The following is a 20,901-nucleotide window of genomic DNA, read 5'->3' on the forward strand; positions in this document are numbered from 1 at the left end:
TCAGCACAGAGCCTGACGTGGGGCTCAAACTCAGGGACCGCGAGATCATGACCTGAGCCGAAGTCGGATGCTTAACCGACTGAGCCACCCAGGCGCCCCTTTGTTGTTCCAAGCATTTAAAAAGATTCTTTCTCAGATGGAGCTTGGTGTTTTGAATTTTTTGGAAAATATATTGTTTATGTACTTTAAGAGTTGCATATTTGGGACTTGAAGTTTTGTGACTTGTATATTTATTTGTAGTTGTCAATATAAAATTATACATCCATTCCATGCATGTATGTGTGCATGTGGGTGTTTGTGTACATATGTCTGTGTGTATGTCTGTGTGCATGTGCATCTATATGCCTGTGTATACATATGTATGTGTCTCTGTGTGCACGTATGCATGTGTGTATGTTTGCATGCATACATGTATATGCACATGTGTGTATGTATGCCTGTTGTATGTATGTGATGTCATCATTACCCTGGAATCCTATCAACTTGTGTCCTGTTAATTCTTTGCCCAATTTTCCTTTAATATTTTTGCCTTTGTCTTAAAAATATATAATTTCATTTTGTTTTTAACAGGATCTGAAAGTCCCTTTTACAAAGGGAAGTCAGTTCAGTTTTATTAAATTTTAGAATTTCTCTCATCTAAGAGTGTTTTCCATTTTTCCTTACTAACAACTTTATTTTCTGTACTTTGCTACATAACACATTATTTATTCTTATTTTTCCAATAATTTAGAATATATATATATTTTTTTATTTTTATTTTATTTTATTAAATTTGAGAGAGAAAGAGAGCAAGCTTATAGGGGAGGGGCAGAGAGAGAGGGAGAGAATCCCAAGCAGGCTCTGTGCTATCAGTGCAGAGTGTGACATGGGGCTCGAATTCACAAATGGTGAGATCACGATCGGAGCAGAAATTAAGAGTTGGATCCTTAATCAACTGAGCTATTCAGATGCCCTTAAAAATACATATTTTAAAGTATTTTTTAAAAACCAATTCTTGGGTGGATATGCAATTTGCCATGGTGTTTATCTTCTATCAAATCTTAGACAATTTTGGGCCTTAGCTTATTTCTTTAGCTATCTATTAGGTAAGAGTATCATCATAGACCATACTGTTTATCTCTGGTCCTTGCTCAATTTCGGCTTTCATTAAATGTTCAGACTCTGAAATTCTAGATTTTTGAGCCTCTCATTTATATATATTGTGTTTCCCTTTTCTTTACCTATTTTTCTATTTCAAGCTTAGTGCTTATTGTTTCATACCTTTTGGCTAATAGGAAACTAAAAACACAAACTGATTTATAATATTTGATGCAAACTTTTATTTTGATACAAGCATACAGTTGGGCCTTGAACAATGTGGGTTTGAACTGTACAGGTCCACTTACATGCAGATACTTTTTCAATAAATACAGTAATATAAGTGTATTTTGTCTTCCTTTTGATTTTCTTAATAACATTTTTTCTCTAGCTTACTTTATTCTAAGAATGCAGTATATAATACATATACCATAGAGAATATGTGTTAACTGACTCTGTTAACTAAGTCTTACAGTCAACAGTAAACTTTTAGTAGTTATGTTTTGGAGAAACTAAAGTTATATGTGAATTTTCAACTGCACGGGGGGCAGTGTGCTTAACCTTGGCATTTTTCAAGGGTCTACTGTACTTATCTTTTTCAGTTACCCAAATGACACCAAAATATTTTTTTTCTGGCAAATACTATTACTGCTATACTTAGTGGTTTAAATTACCACAAGTTTAGAGGCTTAAAACAACACAAATTCTGTATGTCACATTTCTAGAAGTTAGAACTCCTGTATTGGTCTCAGGGAGGTAATATATAGATGTCAACCCAGGAGAATGTTCCTTCTCGAGGCATCAGGAATGACTGCTTTCTTGCCTTCTCCAACTTCTAGAGATTTCCCACCTTCCTTGGCCCCTGGCTTTACATCACTCCAACTTTTGCTTCTGTTGTGACATCAACCTTTGATACTCTTCTTACTTCCCTGTTAGAACGACCTTTGTGAGTACATCGGGCCCACCTGGATAATCCTGAATAATCTCTTGTCTCACAATCCTTAATTTACTAACATCTACAAAATCTTTCTTGCCATGTAAACTAACATATTCACAGATTCCAGGAATTAGGACATGGACATTTTGGAGAGGGAGCCTATTTATTATTCAGCCTACCACAATTCACACATATATTTTACTGGCCTTCCTTCCATCTTTCCTTCCTTTTTCCTTTCCTTCTTCCTTTCTTTTTCTATTCTTCAAGTTCTTCCATTTAGCCCAAAATTTATTTTTCTCATTTCTCATTCTTCTACCTAGAGATTTTCCACTTCTCATACCCTGTTTTTTTGTTTTTTTTTTGTTTTTTTTTTTTTTTAATGAAGATGACAACTTTAATAGGTGGTGTTCTTTCTTTCACAGTGGTCTCATCATTTTAGATTTTATTATTATTCTGGAAGTAAGCTTTCATGTGTTCCTGCTCAAAACCATGTTCTTGAAGAATATCATATATCACGCAGGTACGAAAACACAGGAATTGCTTCGTGGCTGACTTCTCAAATGAAATGCATTTGCAGTAACCTCCTTTTACCCTCACTCAATCAGGCTAATAGGGCTAATTATCTCTTTCCTGAGGGCAGGAAATTAGAGCCTGCTCCCAGGTTCACAGTTTTTGCTACATCACCTAGTTGCACTTTCAGGAGTCCCTCTGTATGGATAATTTTTGCTGGCCAACCTCCTCCATTTTAGGGTAGAAGTTTAATTTTAAATTACATCATTATTGATTGCAAATCACGATTTCTACCTGTTCACTTCAAAATTAGGCGGGGAGTGGGGGGGAAGCAGCACAAACTGATCCCCATGCTCAATTTCCTGGAGGATACCTTGCTGAACTTCATCACAAATTCTCTCATATCCTTATGCAAGACATTTACATAAGAACTTTGGGGAATTCTAATGATCTTGTTTCTTTAAGTTGAAAATTTGAGGCACAAAATAAATATTTTAAAACTTTCCAGCTGTTGGTAACAACAGCAAACATGCTTTCAGGGAGCCCGGAACAGTGAGGTTTGGCTCTATAATTTCTTTAACAAAACATCCTAATTAAAAGGACAATCCCATAAGGAATTGGGAGTTTTTCTACAAGTTACTGTTGATCCTCACAAGAATTAAGCCGAGTGGAGGATGCAAGAGGAATTACAGAAGTCACGGAAGAAGAAGGGATTGCTTTGAACTGTCTGTACTTCCTACTGTCTCTCCTGAGTGACTGGCAGGGCTCAGCTACCACCCTAACAAGTAGAACATCTCCTTGGAGTTCACCAGGAGACTCTAAGGCAAGAGGGAAACATTTTATGTAACAGGATGCACCTAGGGAGGGCTAACACTGCACTTCCCTCCCAATACAGATTTCCTTGACTACCACAAAGAATGCTTCCCATTTCTGGTGGTTTCCAAAATGGCTGCTTCCCCCTTATCTATTATTGAAGGGAAATCAAAGCAATTCTATACGGAAATATCTGATTTGAGGACTCAAAACTTTCCTACATTAGCCATGAAAGCTATATAGTAGAAGCTGCTTATATCTTATTTTATGATTTAAACACTTACATGAATGAGTTGAAATGAGATGACTATTTAAAGAAAATTCCCTTAGCTTAAATATATATTTACATATATTTATATTTCTGCATTTACATATGGAAATAGAACAAGCCATCAGGCTGTGTATTCTTTGGAGCTATTTATGACCACTTCTGAGCTTGTCCATTTGTCCAAATACTGATTCCTACCAAGGGTAACACTTTTTAAGATTTGAATGATGCATTCAAGATAAGAAAAACAGGAGGAAGGAAGAGAAATTGAAATCAGTTTAGAGGAGTATCAGTGAAAAGAGGTTATGGGTCAATAAATTACAAAGGCCTTAGGAGCAAATATATATGATCCTATTAATTTCTTACAGCCAACGAAACACCGTTTGACAAAGTAGGTGAACCATATCTGTTGCACACTCATATAGTTAGTGCCCTAAAATGGCTGTTTCTATCATGTTTTAAGAGTGAACAATTTCAAGTCATAATCCAGAACAGTATTATGTATAAGAAGCGTCAATTCCATTAGTTTTCTTCTATTAATTTTTTATTTACCTTTTTGGATTGCTAACATGTACACTATGGACAAGGACAAGGATTGTCTAAGTAATTATAATCCAAATAAAGAAGTAAAAGAATAAGAAAAGGGGTATTATTTGAAATGTGTTAAGATAATTGACTGGTAAATGAGTAGCACTTGGATGAGTGAGGATGCATTTTAAACTAATCATGGCAGAAATAATTTTCCTAAAGGCCTTTTTGAAGAATATCTACTATGCTGTCCTACACACCCTCCTTGTAATCTTTTTTTTAATGTTTATTTTTTTGAGAGAGAGAGAGAGAGAGACAGAGTGTGAGCAGGGGAGGGGCAGAGAGAGAGAGAAGCAGAATCCGAAGCAGGCTCCAGGCTCTGAGCTGTCAGCAGAGAGTCCGACGTGGGGCTCGAGCCCACAAGCTGTGAGATCATGACCTGAGCCGAAGTCAGAAGCTTAACTGACTGAGCCACCCAGGTGCTCCTACACTCCTTGTAATCTTAGTCAACCTCCTTTTCCTGAAGTTTTTAGTTCAAGCATTTTTTGTTTTCATGAAGTCTTTTCAATCAGTGCAGACATCACCTGTTTATCTCTCAAGATAACTGTTCCTATCTCTTCCATGTTTGTACTCCCCATGATGGGGCACACTATAAGTTCTTAATTATATTTCATAATAAATGCATCAATACGAAAGGAAAAAAAGTAAGCAAGAATGTTGCATGCAGAAGAGGGGCATTATTAAGCCAAGAGTATAGAGATGTTAAAAAATCCAATTAGGCAATATTTATTAAGACTCTATTCATGAACAAAGCATAGGGATTCTCAATTAAAACAGATGTATGGATTGGAGTATATTAAGATTGCATGGATATAAAAAGCAGACAGTTAAATAGAAGTTTTGTGCTATCCCAGGGGCTGTGATTTGACATTTTGGTTCCACTAGATTGTGAGTCATTTGGAGTGAGAAGAAAGAGCACATAAGTCAAGTGGAGAGCCCCATCCATCCTGGATATTTTATAGGACCTTCGGCACCTCTGCTCCATTTATTTTCACTCCTTCCAGTAAGAGATATAGTCCCTTAGGTTTGGGTAAATGATATGACCTCATTTCTTAGAATCTTCTGCCTTGAATCACTGTCTTTTATTGTCACTGGGTCAGTTCTAGAGGATTAGTGGAGGCTTTCCTACGATGGTCTGTATTGGACATTTGACTTACAAAACTAGGTCCTGAGTTTCAGATCCACAATTTCTACCTTAATGACTTGATTAAGTTAGTTTAACTTTCTTAGCTTAAGTTACTGTCCTTTAAAAGTAAGGCTAATAATATATACCTCATAAAGGTAAATGAGAGGATAAAGGACAAGTATATAAACTTTCAAAGTTATTTCTCAAGTAAATAGAAAAGTAAGGTATTATGTAGTTTATCAGAATTGTCCTTTTATTCCTTAAATAAAGCAGAGCACATCCTCATGTCTTTATACCAAGCCATCCTGACCTCCTCCCCATACTTCAGCCAACAACTGGGCTCTAGCCTCAGGATGTCTGTTTTCGCTATTCTACCTGGAGGACTCTTGTCTGACCTATTCCTATGGCTGCCTCCCTCACTGCCTTAAGGTCTGTGATCATATTTTACCTCATCAGAGAGATCGTCTCAGTACCCTACATAAAACAGTACTCCCTAATCTTTTGCTATTCCCTCTACCATGCTTTATTTTTCTTCATAACATTTATCACTATCCACCTCTATCTCAATAAATTTATACCCCTCGAGAGTAGGGACCTTATTTATCGCTTAACCTCTGGTACCTAAAATAATGCCTGATATATATAAGAAATATATGTTGAATAAGTAAATACATGAATGTTCTCTAATATATTAGTGAAGGATATAAGCTTTATGAAGTGTGACTTTGTGCAGCTCCACAACTTTTCAATTTATAAAGATGAAGACAAATCTTCTAAGCCCCAAGTTTCTTTCCCAATAAAATCTAACTTTACCTCCAAGGTTGTCCTGAGTTGGCCCATGGTTGTCTAATCGAATACAATTGTTTATGCTTCAGCCACAGTAATCTCTTCAAAATGAAAACATAATTAAGTCACTATTTTAAAAAAGTCCTGTAATGACTTGCTTAGGATAAAGCACATTATTGCTTTAATGACATTCTTAGGACAAAGTTCAAGATCCTTAATATGGTCTTGCCCAATTTAGAACCTGCTATCTTACAAACCTCAACATGTGTCATCCTTGTGTTTCAGTCTTGATAGTCTTTTTTCAGGCCTCAAATAGTATCTTGGTCCATCTTGACTTCAGAACTGCATTCAACTTGCCCTCCACACTTCCTCCCTCAGTTTGTAATGTATGCTTTTGCACTCCAAACTCTTCCTCCCTCCAGTCTCAGTTTAAATGCAAGCCTTCTATATGTCTGTTTGCCTATCAATTTATCTATTCATTCTATGTTGATAGATAGGATATTTCCACTACTCAACAAAGTTTGAACTATGAAATGGCAATTTCCTATGACTTCACCTGGGATGTCTGTTTTTCTTTGCTATACTTTAAACTCCACAAGGAGAAGGTCATGCCTTCTATCTACTATTATACCCTCAAAGCTACTTAGTTTCCTACGAATATTCTTTAATGTGCTGTCACGTGGTAGGAATTACCATTATTGTGGAAATGGCATTTGTTGATTGTTTCACTGCCACATTAATTATTTTGTAAAGTGGAATCTATGATTACATGAAACTCATGAGTGATAGTGAATTACTTAGAGAAGGGAAAGATCAAGAAAGAGAAAAATAAGAAGGAGGAGTTCAAGGAACAAGGGAAGACAAACTGGAGAGAGGACAACGCAAGAACGGGGACGAGAATAAAAGTGAGGGAAGGAGCAAGAGAGCAAAAGGAGACAAAGGGAAGGGACATAGAAATGTTCATCTTGCAGTAACTTGGATGCTTTCAGGTCTGCCAGTGAAGGAGTAAGAGTATTTCATTGTCAGTGATTTAGACAGTCTCATTTGCAATACATATGTGGTTTGTTTTTTTTTGGTCTTGGTTTTAATCCCTTAGCTTAAGTGTACTGATCATAACTAATTTCTTTTTCAAGTACCTCTTCTTTTCATAAATTTCTACTTCTTCAATTTGTAATTCTAATTCTTCATCATATGTTTCTGCTTTATTATTTATACTTTCTTTCTGTTGCTTGTATTACCCATTCCTCTTGATTTTTTTCCTATCAGTCATGATGTTTTCATTTCAAACACTATTTCTCATCTTCTAATTTTGAAGATTTTGCTTATATTTAAATTACTGATACATGACTTTTATAAAAATCTCAGTATCTCATCCACAAATGTCTTAAGACAACTAGGCAGATGATTAAGCAAACAAGGCAGATTATTCCTTGTTTTAAAAAGATGAAATGTCAAATATTAACGACCATACCACAAGCAAACAAAAAATACATATTGCTATTTTGCAGAAGCATCATAAAAGGGCAAGAGTAAAGTAATTGTATTTCATGATTATTATTAGGAATTGTAGCAATTCCTATGAAGAAAATTTTAAGGTTGATTATTCAATAAGATAAATTTAAAAAACATAATTTCAAATTATCTTGAAAAAAAATAACTCATGAAGAATGTAATTAATACATAATTTTATATGGTATTGTTGAAGAATCTACTGAGGATTTTGTATTTTATATTTTGTTTTGTCTTGCATTGAATGATATAGAAGGAATAAACATCCCCAGTATTGGAGTTCATCAACTTCTAATAAGGGAGCCTTTGAAGCTGAAGTAACAAAGAAAATAGAAATCAAAGTGACAGTGATTGGGATCGGTCTTACCATCCAGATCATTCTCAGGAGTCTCTGCTGTATACCAGTTGGAAGGTGGTCCAGTGCCATTAACTGTCATGGCTGACACTTGGAAACTATACTGACTTCCTTTCTCCAGTCCTATAAGAGAATGTTCCAGAAAGGGGAAAAAAAGTTATTGAATAAAAAGTATTTCTAGCTTATTTTCAAGAGTTTTCAAAACAGTAGACATCTTTACATGGTTTGTGATTGTTGTGGTGATTATTATTTTGGCCAAAAGGGCAGAAATAGTACAGCAAGAAATCAAATTATTTTTCACATATTCTCATTTATTTTTTCCTAGTTTATAAAAATGTATCCCTGAAAATAGCTTCAGGGCAGATGCAGAATATAAAATATGAACGATGAAGAAATAATCAAAAATAGCAAGGATCATTTTTTCTCACAGTCTAGAAGAGGCCTGTCTATAAATCAAGAACAGTCATCCTAAAAATTTATGTCTCCATCATTTATTCAAGGTCAGTGATTATGTTTTCTTTGAGCCAAGAAAGAAGAATCCAAAGCCACTGCACTTAAGCAGAAAATACTAGGCCTTTTATCACAAGGCATACTTTATTTTGCATCACTGTCTATACTAGAAGCATGAAGAAAGTCTATCTCCATGATAACTTGGGCATATAATATTGTACATCAGGGCTTATTTTTTTAGAGAGCACACAGAATACAGGTTGATGAGAGATGGCCCATGGATCATTAGTGTGATATGTATAAATTTTTATGTAAGTAATAGTCCTTTTAGCTAAATCTCAAAGCAGCTCATTACCATGACAAATTATTGTAAAACAAATTACACTTGCTAAAAAACCATGTGACTTTCTTCAGACAATGAGGACTTGGCTTAAACTGACAAGTCCTTAAATCTCCAAAGTTGAACAACCCTGGTAAATTTAAATTACAATCTATATTTTGTTAATCTAAAATGGCACAAATATTTGGTAACAAGAAAAATTCATAAAGAAAATAAACTATTGGAGAAATGATGCTTATCATGTACACAGTTACAAATTTGTATATTTTTGCATAGGCAGATGAGTAAATCTTGGTCTTTAGGGGAATTCTAATTTATTATTAATTGGAGATAATGTTTTAAGTGATGGTTAGATGGACTTGTTAACGTCCATAGCAGTTACCTTCAATAAATTGTACTATTAGAGAAGACAATTTGATAAATTCACCCACACAAAAGTATCTATGACACAAAATGCTGTCTCTATAAGAGGCTTCTAATTTTATAAGATAGACTAGAAGCTCCATAAAGAAATAGACTGAGAATAGTTAGAACTGTTGCTGTTTTTGTTATTACCGGTATTTTATCTATATACCCATAGATTCCATTACACTGACACATGGAATGCACACACAGAAAGCAGCTGTTGAAAGATCCACTAAGGAAGCACTTAACATACCCAAAAATACTAGGTTAAAATATAATATCTAACATCATTAGGAAGGCAGCAAATGGATGCTTTTGAACAAAAGGCCTTTGTCATGGCTCAATAGGTTTGTACTCACTTTGATTTGTCCCTTAGTTCACATGATGTTGATCTGAATTTGTTAACATTTTGCACCTTTTCATAGGCACCATTGTTAATTACTAAGGCAAAGGGATTGTGGATTGATTGTAGTTTCCAGGACATGGAAAATAATAGGGAGAGAATTCTGGGAACAAATGCTTACCTAATCATTGTACCTCATGGCTCTCATAGTGGTCTTATCTGACATAGTTTTAGACCATCAAGAATATATTCTTTTATATTAAGTAAAATTTAATTTTATTTTTCTTTGAAAAGGATGGGCAATTGTATTAATACCATCTCCACCAGTGATTAGGAATACCATCTGTAATGATCAGTTTTATTCAACTTGGTTAGACTGAAGTCCTCAGTTTTCAAACACTAATTTGAGGTGTTATATTATAGATGTGACTAAAGTCCATATTCAGTTGATTTTAAGCAAAGGATATTATCTTAGATAATTGGGGAGGGGGCAGCTTCAAACCAGTGAAAGTTCTTAAGAGCAGAAGTAAGGCTTCCCTGAAGAAGAAATTTCACCTGCAGACAGCAACTTCAGCCCTAGAATTTCAGCCTGCCTTTCTTATGGCCTGCTCTGTGGACTTGGAATGGCCTAGCCAGGCATCACAATCATTTAAGTCAATTCCTTGTAATAAACGCCTTAGTACACATCTCCACAGGTTCTGATTCTCTGGTTGAACCCTGAATGACCTGCCATCTTATCATATGCAATGTTTTGACATATAAATGGAAATTTTTTTTGAATGCCCTATATTCTGTTCCATTCATTTGACTTTAAATCAAGTTACTTTTTGTGTGCAGAATATATCAATTTTTAGTAGGAATTTATTAAATCATCTCACTAGAAAGTAGATATGAGTAGTAAAATACCTCACTAGAAGAGAGAAAGATTTCTTTATAATTTTGCCAAATTTTTATTTATATATATTGCATTGAGGATCTGTCAGTATCACTAATTCAGTCTTGAGTAAAACAAAAACCTACTAACAGCTCTTTGAAGTGAAATCATAGGTCAATTTAGAGACCATCCATTAAGTATTTCCCCACTGGAGTCTTGCCTAACCAGCCTAACCTACTGATCAAAATACCTCTTCCAAGGAGGGAAGATGAGCTATTTATGTGATCCTCTCTGATATCCAGTGAAGGTTTAATATGCTGTATACATTACTGCCCAGGTCCCTTTGAAAATCCTGCCTAATTTCTTTGAACTATTATATTTTAGCTTAAATGTTTTTTAATTTGAATTTTATTCTAAAATATAGCTGTGGAATCTTTCTCATTAGAAACACCTAAGAAATTCTAGATTAAGTATAAAAAAGTTTAAATATATACATACAATCCGAATATCAAAAAGGATCTTAATTAATGTCTATTCAAATGACCCATCTAGAGCTATTTGGATATACATCTAACAAAGTGATCCTGTAAATAAAGCAGGAATACCTTTGGAATGAGAAGTTCACCAAGGGAGGGAATGTACTCAACCGTTTCTCTTGTTGGAAAAGTTCTTCCTTATATTGCACTGATCTGCTTTACTACAATATTATCTACAAATAAGCCCTAGTTTTACATTGTAGGGATAAACCAAAACTAAATCTTCTTTTAAAATATCTTTATCCAAGTCTTCTGATTCTGTCTTCTGAAACCTTTACCAACGGAATTAAACCTCGACCCTCTTCTATGTCTAGATAAGTGTAGGAAGTGGTGAGAAGTGGAACGAGATATTTCAGCTTTTCAGAGAGACATTCCATGTATGACCTTCAGAAATCTAGGTTGCAAGTTTAGCTGGGCAAGTTTAGATGTACTGAAAGCTCTTTTAATTGCCATTTCCCATATAAGTTAGGTAATAATACCTGCTTTTCCATCTTATAATGTTCTTTTGAGAATCAAATGCCAGACTGCTTTTAGAATAGTTTATATAATTAAGCATTTAATAGATAACATTTGCAAATTGTTTTTTGACTTGATTTTCACACACTCTATAATTTTGCCATAAATACATTATTACTCCCACTTCAGAGATAAGGATAATAAGGTTGACATAAATTAAGCCAAGTGACTATGTGGAGCATTAATCACAACTTGGAGTGCTTTTGGGAGAAGACTCTTGGTTCTGCCCTATCTCCTGCTGAGGCGCCAGAGACCATTCTCTTCAGAGACCCACCTGGCCAAGGCTGGGACCTAAGAGGGACATCAGTAGCAAGTATAAAGCACTGGGCAAATATGCAAGAAATTTTTGTCTAACATGATTACATCCAGAACTAAAATATGAGCAGGAAGGCAGGAAAGAACTGATAATTCTATGATTTTTACAATGTATCAACCTAAGAGTTCAATTAAACTTCAAATTCAGTATAAGGTTTTTCTCTTAATTAAAAAAAATCACATTTGTGGGTTATTTATTTATTTATTTATTTTCTTAATTATTATTTTTTTTTTTAACGTTTACTTATTTTTGAGACAGAGAGAGACAGAGCATGAACGGGGGAGGGTCAGAGAGAGGGAGACAGAATCTGAAACAGGCTCCAGTCTCTGAGCTGTCAGCACAAAGCCCGACGCAGGGCTCGAACTCACGGACTACGAGATCATGACCTGAGCCGAAATCAGCCGCTTAACCGACTGAGCCACCCAGGCGCCCCCTTAATTATTTTTTTTTAATATACGAAATTTATTTTCAAATTGGTTTCCATACAACACCCAGTGCTCAGCCCAAAAGATGCTCTCTTCAATACCCATCACCTGCACTCTCCTCCCTCCCACCCCCCATCAACCCTCAGTTTGTTCTCAGTTTTTAAGTCTCTTATGCTTTGGCTGTCTCCCAAAATGTTCACATTTGAAAGAAGAGGTATCTTCAAAAGTTATAACAACAATCAACATGAACAAGCAATTTTTTGAGCCCCAATCCTGAGAGCTGATACCTAAAGAACTTTCAAAACATTATCTGTCTGTCTATCTCCCTATCTATCTATCTATTCATTTATTCACTGAAGATAGGGTAGAGACAAGCCTGTCTGGAATCTAAAGCTTTTTTGTGTGAATATTTCTAAACATTGTTTTCTAGGATGTGTTTCCTGAGTTGGGCCAGTAGAAATTTTAAATAGCATTTTTTAAAAGAAATAGGCAGGAAAGCTTTGATTTAATTTCTCCTAGAGTTAAGCAGCTCCTTTAGCTGCTAAGCTAATATTCAATTTTTATTATCCAACAGAAACCTTTTTCCATTGTGCATTATTCCACTTTATGTATCCCTTTATACACACAAAATCACACATTCATTATCTGTGGTTGGCAACACATTACCTACAGTTTAAGAGCTAGGAGTATAGGTACTCAGTTCAGGCAGTATTAGATTTGAAGTTTTACCTCACTGCTCATTAGGTATGTGACCTTGAAAAACTTGTTTGCCCTCCTTCTTTGTCTAAGTTTTCTCATCAGTAAAATGAGAATATATGCATAAAAATTGTTACAAAGACTAAATTTGAAATATATATATGGATATATGTATATATACAGTGTTTTTATAGAGGGTTTTCAGCTTCATTGAAGCATATACTTAATACACCAAAAACAGGACATATTTAATGTATACATTTTGATGAGTTTGGACATAGGCCTACATCCATGAGACCATCACCACAATCAAGGTAATAAACATATCCACTATTTCCAAAAGATTCCTTGTGTCCTCTTTTTTTTAATGGTTGAAATATTTGGCATTATTAGGTCTACTTTCTTAAAAATTTTTAAGTGCACAATACTGTTAACTATAGGTGCTATGTTGTATAAAAGATTTCTAGAATTTATTCCTGTTGTGTAACTGTCACTTTATACCCACTGAACAACTCCCCATTTCACCCTCATCTTCTACCCTTGCAATCACCATTCTGTTCTCTGCTTCCATGAGTTTGACTATTTTAGATACCTCATACAAAAGGAATCATGAAGTATTTGTTCTTCTGTGATTGACTTATTTCACTTAGCATAATGTCTTCCAGATCCATCTATGTTGGTGCAAATGGCAGGATTTCCTTATTTTTTTTCAGGCTGCATAATATTCCATGGTCTATTGATATTTACCACATCTTTATCCATTTGTCTGTCAATGGACACTTGAGGGGCGCCGAGGTGGCTAAGTCAGTTAAGTGTCTGACTTTGGCTCAAGTCATGATCTCATGGTTCTTGGGCTCAAGCCCCGCATCGGGCTCCGTGCTGACAGTTCAGAGCCTGGAGCCTGCTTCAGATTCTGTGTCTCCCTCTCTCTCTGCCCCTCCCCAGCTCACACTGTGTCTCTCTTTCTCTCTTTCAAAAATAAATAAACATTAAAAAAATTGTTTTAGGTGGACATTTGAATTGTTTGTCTACCTTGGCTCTTGTGAATAATGCTACAGTGAACATACGAGTGCAGATATCTCTTCCAGATCCTGATTTTAATTCTTTTGGATATGTTCCCAGGAGTGGGATAGCAGGATCATATGGTAGTTCTAGTTTTTAATTTTTTGAAGAAACTCCATACTGTTTTCAGCACAGTGGCTGTTGTCAAAGTTAATGCTGGTATTATTATTGTTATAAATGTTAAATTATTTTTAATGCCAATGATCTATTACAGATTCATATGATAGCCAGAGTCATTTACAATACAGTGAGCTAAAGAAGACAATATTATATAGTATAAGGAGTATATAACTAGGAGTTGAAATGCCTACAATCGAGTTGGGATTATCTCCCTAACTAGTGGTAGATCTTAGCAATGTCACTCTTTAGATCTCAGTTAACTCTTCTATAAAATTAGGACTGTGCATAAGATGAATGGTCTGGTTGGTCAGGGACCCATAGTTCAATCTCATTGTGTTTGTGGGGGTGGGCATGTGTTTGTGTATGCTGTGCCTATGTGTGGCATGCCCATGCATGTGTATTTCCTACCTGCTTCTAAGTATAATTTTATTCTACAAAAAGTATGCTGTAAGTAGCAATGCATTCCTCAACTATAAAAAAAAATACATTGTTGAAAGAAGATCATCTGCCTGTTTCTATCCCCAATACTAATTGCCTTCAAGCTCTGTAATTCTGTTCTATTTCTAATTTTACAGGACTTATGTTAAGAGATGGTACATTATTCAAACAATATAATTTACCTTTATTCCCCTAATGCTAACCTTGTTATAAAATTCTATGCTATTGTTTCATTTTTCATTGGTATTTTCATAAAATACCAATGCATGTTAATCATTATGTTTATTCTATATTGGCCATGAAACACAAGAAAACTCTTCAATTCAATTCAAAACAACTTTCTCTGAAGAGCACTCAAAAATTAAAAACAACGCTTTAAAATTTAGTTGACATGGGATCCCACAATGAAACTGATAACAATGATTTAAAATCCTTGTTATAACTCTGAATTACTATGTTATTGCAGATGTCTCATTATCCTAGTAAAAAACACACACAACAAAAAAACACCTGTCTAACAGAGGATTGTAAAAAACAAGTTTGAGTCTCTACACCTGAATATTTATGTCATCCAAATGAAGCATTCTAGCATTTCCAAGTTTTTAACAGACAAATCAATATATCCATGTACCATATAGGTATTGGAAACATAGGGTCAAGCCTTGTACATTCTAAAGTGCCGCAGATTCATACAGAAAATCAATTATTTTTGTAAACTAGAAATTGCATACATTACTAAATAAATATATTCTGGGAACAAGTCAAAACCTGTGCTCTCTACCACTGAAAACACTCCCACAATATCTAGCAATGCAACAGGCATTACTGAAGTTGGGTCACAGATCAGGGGATAGGAAGGCAGAGACTCTGTACAACTTGTTTTTAATGTTTTACAGGTATGAGGCTATTCTCTGGCAGTTTTTATTTCTTCATTTCAATTTAAGAATGGAGTCTGTGTGACTTTTGTTTTTACCATAAATATCAGGTACACTTACAAATATAACTGCCCAGATTGTTTGTCTTCCCAAATTCATTTTGTAATTGTTGAAATTAAGAAAGAACAGTATGAATGAGGAATTCAAATTTGAGTCCAGATTCCTAGAAATGTATAAAGATGGGAAGGGGCATTTGTGAGCTATTCCAATAACAAGCTAATTAATTCATCCTATTTCTTTGCTTTTGGCCTGAATGGTATTAAACCAGAATGGTAAGGGGTTATAGCTCATGCTGATTAGAAGATCTAATTGTCCCATATATTTTAGATGAATAAAAGTGTAGGACTGAATTATTTATTTTTGAATAAAGTTCATTAGAGAATACAATTAAAAATGATTGTTCTTGAGAGGGAAAATAAAAGGTATCTGTCAGCAAGTTTAATAGTGTCTACTTCAAAACTCCTGAATACCTGGAACTTCAGAACGCGGCCTCACTTGGAAATAGGATCTTTATAAATATGAATAGTTAAGGATCTTGAGATGAAACCATCCTGGATTTAGACTGGGGTTTATCCAATGACGCGTGTCCTTATAAGAAGAGGAGAGAACACAGACAGGCAACAGAAGAAGGTGGTGTAGAGATAGGAGCAGCATAACTACAGGCCAAGGAATGTCAAGGATTGCCAGCAAATTCCAGAGGTTAGGAGAGAAACATGGATGAGTTTTCTCTCAGGACCTCCACAAGGAACCAATGTTGCCAACACCTTTATTTCAGACTTCTGGCTTTTTTTTTCTTCCTTAATAATTTCACTTCTTTAGAGAGAGAATCCTAAAAGTTTGTCTATTTAGAGAGCCAGAATCTTGGTTTGATACTACTGAGGTGAATGTGTTAAATCCCATTTGCCAAAAACACCGTAAATACTAAAGAATTCACAGCAGCAGTTTCTTTTGGCCAGGTGGCTACGATTCTTCATTTATTTTCTGGGCCACTTGCCTTTTAGCTGTTCAGTGGCCATGGAGTTAGCTTTAGTGGTAGGAATTTTCAATTTTGGTGACCAAAAGTCATGATATGACATTAGGGTCTTGCCTTTTTGTTCTTCATGTTATATACATAATTTTAAAATACATATTTTATTGTTGTTACAAATGTAAATAACAATCACCATCAATATTCTGGTATATATATATTACTCTAAATATTTTCCTACAAATTCATATTTTATTTATAAATATCAACTTCACACACTAATATTGATTTAAAGTTGAGTTATTCATTGAATCACGTTTGAAATAATTAACATTTGATTTAGTATTTATCATTTTCATTAGGTAAGCAGTATTCCTTGATATGATTTTGACAAAATTTTCTAAGTAGCTGCCTATATTTGGATGCTTGGGGTATTTTTTTTCCTTAAAATTTTCTATTAAAAGAACAGTGCAATGAACATGTTTATAGTGAAAAAATTTGCAGAAAATATGGCTGCATAATTGGAATAAATTCCTAGTAGAAAACATAGATCATATATCTGTAAAGATCCCTCCCTCTTTCTCTCTCTCTCTTGCTCTCTCTCTCTCTCTCTCTCACACACACACACACACACACACACACACACGTATATACACCTGTGTATAACAAATATCTACACATTGCTTTCCAGAGAGATTCTAGAATCATCTGGCCCACAGCAGTATATGAATATTAATTATGTCTCCCATATGCTTTCCAGAACAGGGTATCATCATTTACTTATATCTTTATTACTTTAATCCAAAGAAAATGTTAACTCATTTTTGTTTTAATTTGCATTTCTCTACTAATGAGCTTGAACATTGTTTCATGCATCTTGGCTATTTATAGTTTCATAAATTGAATATCCAATCCTGAGCTCTTCCATTGGAACACTCATCTTTTAATGAATTATTGTATAAAAAGGTTATTTTATATTTTTAACCTTTTCATCTGAGAAGGAAATAACTTAAAAAAAAGATTTCAGGGCTTCAAATACCATCATCTATTTAAAAAAAATAAGGCTTGGTGCTTGTTCCCACAGCACATATACTAAAATCGGAGTGATAAAGAGATCAGCAGGACCCATGCAGAAGGATGGCTTGCAAATTCGTGAAGCATTCCACATTTTGTATGATATAGATGAAAATTTTAAGAAAGTGGATCCTGGGTTCTCATCATAAGGACTTTTTTTTTCTTTTTTTAAATTGTATCTATATGAGATCATGGCTGCTGACTAAACTGTCAGCGTTAATCATCTCACAGTGAACACAAGTGAGGCCATTAAGTTGTAGACCTTAAACTTCTACGGTGGTATGTGACAATAATACCTCAGTAAAACCAGGGGTGAAAAAGTCTTGGATATAATTATCCTTAGAGACTCTTCATCTATTACATCTTAGGAATTCTATTAAAATTTTTTCAGCAAGACTTTTTTTCCAATGTTGGTGATTTCTGTCAAAATAAACTACAGGTTACACCAACTATCACACTGAGCAAATATGCCTCACTTCATTTATTTTTACCTTCTTCCCATAATTTCATCAGGAAAGAAGACATAAGATCTAGGCTTTTCTTAAGCTTTTTAAATGATGTGGTAGAGTGCCATAACTTCCTCTTAGAGGCAATAATACTTGTCTGAGAGATTTTTGTCCAGATATAAAACGAGTAATGTGATTTTTGACAACCTACTTGGAAGCACTTTCACCATTATGCTAAAATTTTATAGGCACAAGAGACAAGAAAAACACATCGAAAACCAAAAACCAAACACCAATAGCAGCAGCAGCAGCAGCAGCAGCAACAACAACAACAACAACAACAAACCTGAGGGGGAAAACAGGTTTTGATCAAGTTGCAGAATGCGGACTTAAATGTAGCTTAAATGTAGCTTAAAATGTGTGTGTGTGTGTGTGTGTGTGTGTGTGTGTGTGTGTGTGTAACAAACTATGATTTCAAATGGAAATTTACTGAGCACATGGTATAGAGAAAGAAATAAATAAGGGGTTTCTTTCTTCTTTCCTCATTTGCAGTGATAGTTTATATTATCCATTAGGTGTAAGTTAAGAGTTTCAGTTTGTATATTTTCCAGGACCCTTTTTATGTGCCACTCCAGATTTGCTCAACTTTGCCTCCCAATCCTTACCAAGAGCCTCTGCTATATTATGCTTTGCCTCCCAAGCCCCAGGCAATAGTTTACACTCTCCTTAGAGCTATAAAGCCCTCCTAAGTACTTACTGGTGCAACCCTAGACCAAGCTACCACCTCATAAAGGACTTACTGACACAGAGAGAATTCTGTATTTGCATACTCGCCAGATGCTCTGGCTTCTCAGGTGCTGTCTGCAGGTATAGAGTGGATAACAGCCTATCGACAGATTTAGACCAATGATAGGCAAGAGAGGAACTGCTCATACTTCCTATCCAGCCACTGACTATGATACATAGTACTTCATGCGGCCTCTCAGGAGACACCTCATGAGGCTGAACAAACTCTGTGTTTGCTCTAAACTTGTAGCCAGCTCAATGATAGCCACTGTGAAAGATTTCTCTCCTTCCTTGGTCCCTTTCTTTGTTTCCTCATGCGTGCTTTCTTGGGCTTGCACCCCCAGAGGCATTGCCTTGAAAGCATATCTCAGACTGTTTTCCAGGAACCTGGATGGGCATGATAGTTCCAATAGTTAAAAAAATATATATATGATTATTCATTTTGTAAAATAAAACACATTCTCTAAATATTGCATGGAAAACTGCATGGAATACTCCAGTTTTCATAACGAAACTTGACCTACTATGAATTCCACCAATATTGCTACAAAAGTGAATTTACTTTTATGCTTATGGAAAGTAGAGCAATCAATCTGTTTATTTCCTAAACTACCCTCTCCACATTTTCCAGCCCCATTCTCACCACTGGAGATTCGGGGGAAAGGGATCAAAGTGACTTAAACTTGGAACCATTTGATTAGATGGCTTTTTAAAAATGTTTATTTATTTTTGAGAGAGAGAGAAAGAGAGAGAGAGTGAGTGGGGAGTGGCAGAGACAGGGAGACAGAGGATCCAAAGTGGGCTTCAGGCTGATAGCAGAGAGCCTGATGGAGGGCTCAAACTCACCAACAAAGAGATCATGCCCTGAGCTGAAGTAGGATGCTTAGCCTACTGAGGCACGCAGGAACCCCTGATTAGATAGCTTTTTAAAGTTACTAGTTAAAAAGTTAAAAGTTATTTGACAGAGGGGCTGTTGTTGAATAAGCAATGCTGAGAAACTAATACGGATTAAAAGATCTACGATACATTTATAAGAGTATGATCCAGGACCATAATATGTACTGAAAGCATTACAAAGATATCAAGTTAAAAATATAAAGGTTATTCTTGTTCAGACCAATAGATGTCACCTGTCAGAAACAAACAAACAAACAAAAAAGAATGTTTCCTTGAAGTGAGAGCATATTTTATTCCTAAAGCATTTAACTCATAAAAACCTTGCAAGACTGCACTATGTGAACACTGACCTGTGAACAGGTACCAGAGGTTGTTTGGCTCCAATGTTTCCATCTCACCCCTGCGGGTTGTCTTTCTGTGTCGAATTTTATAGCCGGTAATAAATCCATTTTGTGTTCCTGATGGAGGAGGCAGCCAGCTTACTTTGATACTCTGCAAAATAAAAGATGTAAATTAAAACATTGGAGAAAGTAAGGGCAACAGAGCAGGGTCAAAGAAATGACCCCAACTTAAGTAGGAATAAAACAGAGAGGCAAGAAGTGCTAGGGATTAGCCCCTATAACCAAATTAAATCCATTTTTACAATTTGACAGTGTCCCTTTTTGTATGATTTTGACAAAAATACACAATTCATTTGATTGATTATGTGCATGATCACCTCTCCTTTGTAAATGCCACTAAAATGACAGTAAAATGTTCTCAAGAGTAAAAAACCATAAGGAAATAGAGACTAGTAGTCTTAAGGATGAGAGATGTTAACAAATATTTAAGAGATGCAAACCGAGGGAAGTGTGGTGGCTGAGCCAAAGGAGAAAGAGGAAACCTAAATTACTCCCTAAGAGATACTAAAGAATAAGAAGGTGATTTCCATGACAAAATTCAGGGAGGGCTAGAAATTGTTGCGTCCTAAATACCTTGAAAGACAAGACTAAAGCATGGTGCTGAAATAAAAGATGGGTTGAAAGTCATACCCACATCTAGGAAAGTCAATCTACTAACCCTCAGTGTCCTTGGAGTCCCTGGGAGTTTTATCCTTTAGGGACACTGAAACAGAGTCCACAGATTCAGAGATATCAGGCACAGAAGAGAGTACAGATGAGGGCAAGGGTTATTAAGTCGAAGAGAATAAGTCTTCTTTCATCATCTGTGTTCAATGCAATGACAACCAGATGTATTTTGCCCAGGCAAATACCAAGTAATAATTCTCTAGAGAAAATTGTAAGTTTGGCCCTAGAGAAAACAGTAG

The 20,901-nt window shown here is 35.4% G+C and overlaps 1 protein-coding gene and 1 non-coding gene across 2 annotated transcripts in view; one reads left to right on the forward strand and one right to left on the reverse strand.

Annotated features, from left to right (window-relative positions):
- Positions 1 to 20,901, reverse strand: part of LOC125914297 (netrin receptor DCC-like) — a 159,102-nt gene that overhangs the window by 48,538 nt on the left and 89,663 nt on the right. The window contains exons 4-5 of the mRNA XM_049619554.1: positions 19,946 to 20,087; positions 7,982 to 8,092 (exon numbers count right to left, since the gene is read on the reverse strand). Coding sequence (XP_049475511.1) covers positions 7,982 to 8,092; positions 19,946 to 20,087 — 253 coding nt within the window. The remainder of the gene's footprint in view (positions 1 to 7,981; positions 8,093 to 19,945; positions 20,088 to 20,901) is intronic.
- LOC125914933 (U6 spliceosomal RNA) lies at positions 17,461 to 17,564 on the forward strand. The gene has a single exon (XR_007455488.1). It is a non-coding gene; the product is annotated as a U6 spliceosomal RNA (small nuclear RNA).

This window comes from Panthera uncia, assembly GCF_023721935.1.
Source record: "Panthera uncia isolate 11264 chromosome D3 unlocalized genomic scaffold, Puncia_PCG_1.0 HiC_scaffold_8, whole genome shotgun sequence".
NCBI lineage: Eukaryota > Metazoa > Chordata > Mammalia > Carnivora > Felidae > Panthera > Panthera uncia.